Source organism: Lycium barbarum, chromosome 9 (assembly GCF_019175385.1).
Source record: "Lycium barbarum isolate Lr01 chromosome 9, ASM1917538v2, whole genome shotgun sequence".
Lineage (NCBI taxonomy): Eukaryota > Viridiplantae > Streptophyta > Magnoliopsida > Solanales > Solanaceae > Lycium > Lycium barbarum.
In genome coordinates, this window is record NC_083345.1 from 115558382 (window position 1) to 115561590 (window position 3209).

Below are 3209 nucleotides of genomic sequence, written 5' to 3' on the forward strand. Positions count from 1 at the left end.
CTTTTATACTTTTGATTTAACTAAAGAAATCATTTGTCCCACGGGTACCTCGATCAAGCCTCAAGGGCTTGCGGGCTTACTTGAGCCGAGTTAAAAAGTCTCAATTTTAACTAGGTTCGAAAAATTATAGCCCAACCCTATCAAACAAAGGTATAACCCGACTCTATTTGCGATTTATTCTAGAAAAAGAAAGGTGCATCAATGAAGTCTAAATTCAAGTACAAAAAAATGGATAAACCACATTCTTATTGATAATATTCCATAGTCAAGTTTCTCATTATTTTCCATCAGACAGATATTACAAATTCATCACCATTTCCATTCTCATGATGATGATGTATCATTTTTCCCTTTTCATCATGAGAAATCACAAAATCAAGATTGTAAAGCACTGTTACAAGACTAACAGAACTCAAGAAAACTAACACAGGCCCAAAGATCCAAAGTACAAGTGTTAATGCAGCATAGAACAACCTATTAGCCACAGTATTCAAAATGAAGGCTTTTTCAAGTAACTCTGAAATATATCCAGTACTCAATATTCCCAAATGGTCTGGTGGACAATTGATGAGGAAATTCACTTGGTTGATGAACCTAATTGATATGGAATAACAAATGAATGAGAAGAGGAAAAATAGCAATAGTGTCACATATTTTAGTGCCACCATAAATTCTCCATGGCCCCCATAAACAGCATCGTCTAATGGTTTCTTGACACTATAAGTGCTACTTATCACAGCAGCTAGGCCAGAGCATAAAAGGATTGAGGTTGTGGCCATTAGGGTTGATCCCATTATTGTGTTTCTGAATGTTTGAACAGCCAAGATGTTTTTCTTATCATTATCCTGCAAAAATAAAAATAAAACACGAGTTTAAGTTATACACACCGAAAATGTAAAATGTATTAACACATTATGCACTACAAGAAAAGGAGTTAGCGCCAAATAACTTATGTCATTAAATATCAAATATCCTAATCCTATTTAATAATGGATTATCAAAAAATCATGTTAAGTACAATCTATGGGCTATCTAGAGATAGATTAGCGTCAGATTTAATTTGCAGCTAATCTTTTTTCTTCTCTTTGTAGTAATGTTACGTAGAAGGTAAGGAGTTTAATTTTTATATACTAACAAAGAGTGAGCACAAAAAGAGGAAAGTGGTTCACGCATGTGTTTGTTTAACTTAAAAGTGCTAAAACACACAAAGAGTATTTAGAGAGTTTCGACTAATTTCATCCATTTGAGGTATTTGAGGGACGTTATGCTTTTATATATCATGTAGCAACCCTAACAAACACTCTTTTCCCAAAGGAAAATAAAATTAAAACGTCATAAGCAGACAATTTGCAATAAATTTCTTTCTTTTTTCTCTATCATTTGAGGAATTCATTAGAATGATTTGAGCAAATGATAGTACTTTTGTCTTTTTTGAGTTTCCATCAATTTTCTCAAAGTAGGTAGAAAATGATTTTGAGAAAACAAATGTTGTCTCCCAAGTGCATTCACATGCAAATGCGATGAATGCAAAATGGCCACTAAAATAAGGCTGTATATATGGCCCACTACAAAGAAACTTCTCAAACCCACCCCCCCACCCCCCACAAAAATCCCCCAAGAAAAAATCTAAATAATAAAAATGAGAACACTACTTTAAATTAAAAAAAAAAAAAGTGAATTTCCGACGTACTTTTTACCAGAATGCTAACGTGAATATACAATTTTAGACAAAAAAATATGTCGAAAACATTTTTGAGGAGCCAATTTCCAATAAATTTCATCAAAAAATTGCGTTTTTTAATGGTGAACTTAGGATGCCCAAGACCATGGTAAAAGAACTTAACCATGATCAAGTTTAGGTGAGAAAAACATCAATAAACTTGACATGAACCTAGTATAACGTAAACAAAAACTTTGAACTATCCAATTAAAAAGTCTTTTGAATATATCCTTCTATTGCACCAAGCCTTTGTATAATTCCAGAGAAAACTAAATCCTCATCCAATTTGTTGTAACGAAAGCTTCTTAACTGGGAGCTAAGAAGTGTGAAAACAAGAGGATACAACTTCTGTACTGTACAATAAGTTGTAGCAGATTGACGACTGCCTTATTTTTAAAGTAATTACTTTTGTGAGAGTTCTTTTTTACACTATTAATGTATATATATAAGTAAAACTCAAGCAAAAAATAGAAAGTCTTCACCTCCACCTTCAAACATGTTCTAGCGGTGAATCTTAGTAGTTGGTTGACTATCTAAATTATCACGTTATTCAGTGAGGATTTGCTTCCTTACCTTATAATCTCAATTCCCCTCCCCTATATGTATGATAAAACCTTCAAAAAAATATTTCTAGCAATGAAATCGTATTTTTGATACATCTTCATAAACACACAGAGAAACAAAAAAAAAAAAAAAAAAAAAAAAACTAACATAAGTGTCTTTACTATAGTAGAACTCTAATTTTTATTTTTTTTTTGTAAAAAAATAAAAAAGAAAAAGATGAAGAAGTATTTGTTACCTTCATTATAGCAGAAACCCATAAACGTCTGCCACTACCATTGGTTCCAATAATAGTAGAAAGAGGTTGTGTCTTAACCTTATGCCATAACCAAGCATGATATGCCATGCTTATCATAAACCCTAATGGAACTAATATCACATCCAAATAACATTTCCTCCATTCCATTTTCTCTTCTTTTCTTTTCACACACTCTGTGTTAATTTCTCTCTTTAATATGTGTGTGTGTTTTCCCCCTTTTTCTTTTTCTTGTATTAGTAGAGAGGACGACTTATTTTCTCCTTTCTACTTGAATGGGTTTATGAGCTAGCAAGCAACATATATACATAGTTAGTCTAAGTTCTATATACGCTGATTGTGTAAAAAATAGTTACACCATGTCAATATTGGAGTTAATTTGATGAATGATCACTTTATCAACTTTAATGCTATTGTACCTAAAGTCATTAGAATTAATTTTGTGTGTGATGAAAAAGTTACCCAACTTTGTCTCTGTAGAATGAAAGTCACAGAGTTAATTATGTTTTGTAACAAAAAAATTCAGGCAGATTTATCTAAATATCACGGTAAATAATTAGGAGAAACATGTGAATTTTCTATGATAACCAGAGAAAGATAAATGACTTTTATGCTAAAATAAAATACTTTAACGATTTACAATAAAAAAAAAAATTGAGTAATCATCTAAAA

At 31.5% G+C, this 3209-nt stretch overlaps 1 protein-coding gene across 1 annotated transcript; it reads right to left on the bottom strand.

Annotated features, from left to right (window-relative positions):
• Positions 1-235: 235 nt before the first annotated feature.
• Positions 236-2815, bottom strand: LOC132611522 (uncharacterized). Its single transcript, XM_060325944.1, has 2 exons — positions 2520-2815; positions 236-845 (listed from the first exon to the last, which is right to left on the bottom strand). Exons 1-2 carry the CDS (start codon positions 2685-2687, stop codon positions 288-290), a joined length of 726 nt encoding a protein of 241 aa, XP_060181927.1. The 5' UTR covers positions 2688-2815; the 3' UTR covers positions 236-287.
• Positions 2816-3209: the final 394 nt, after the last annotated feature.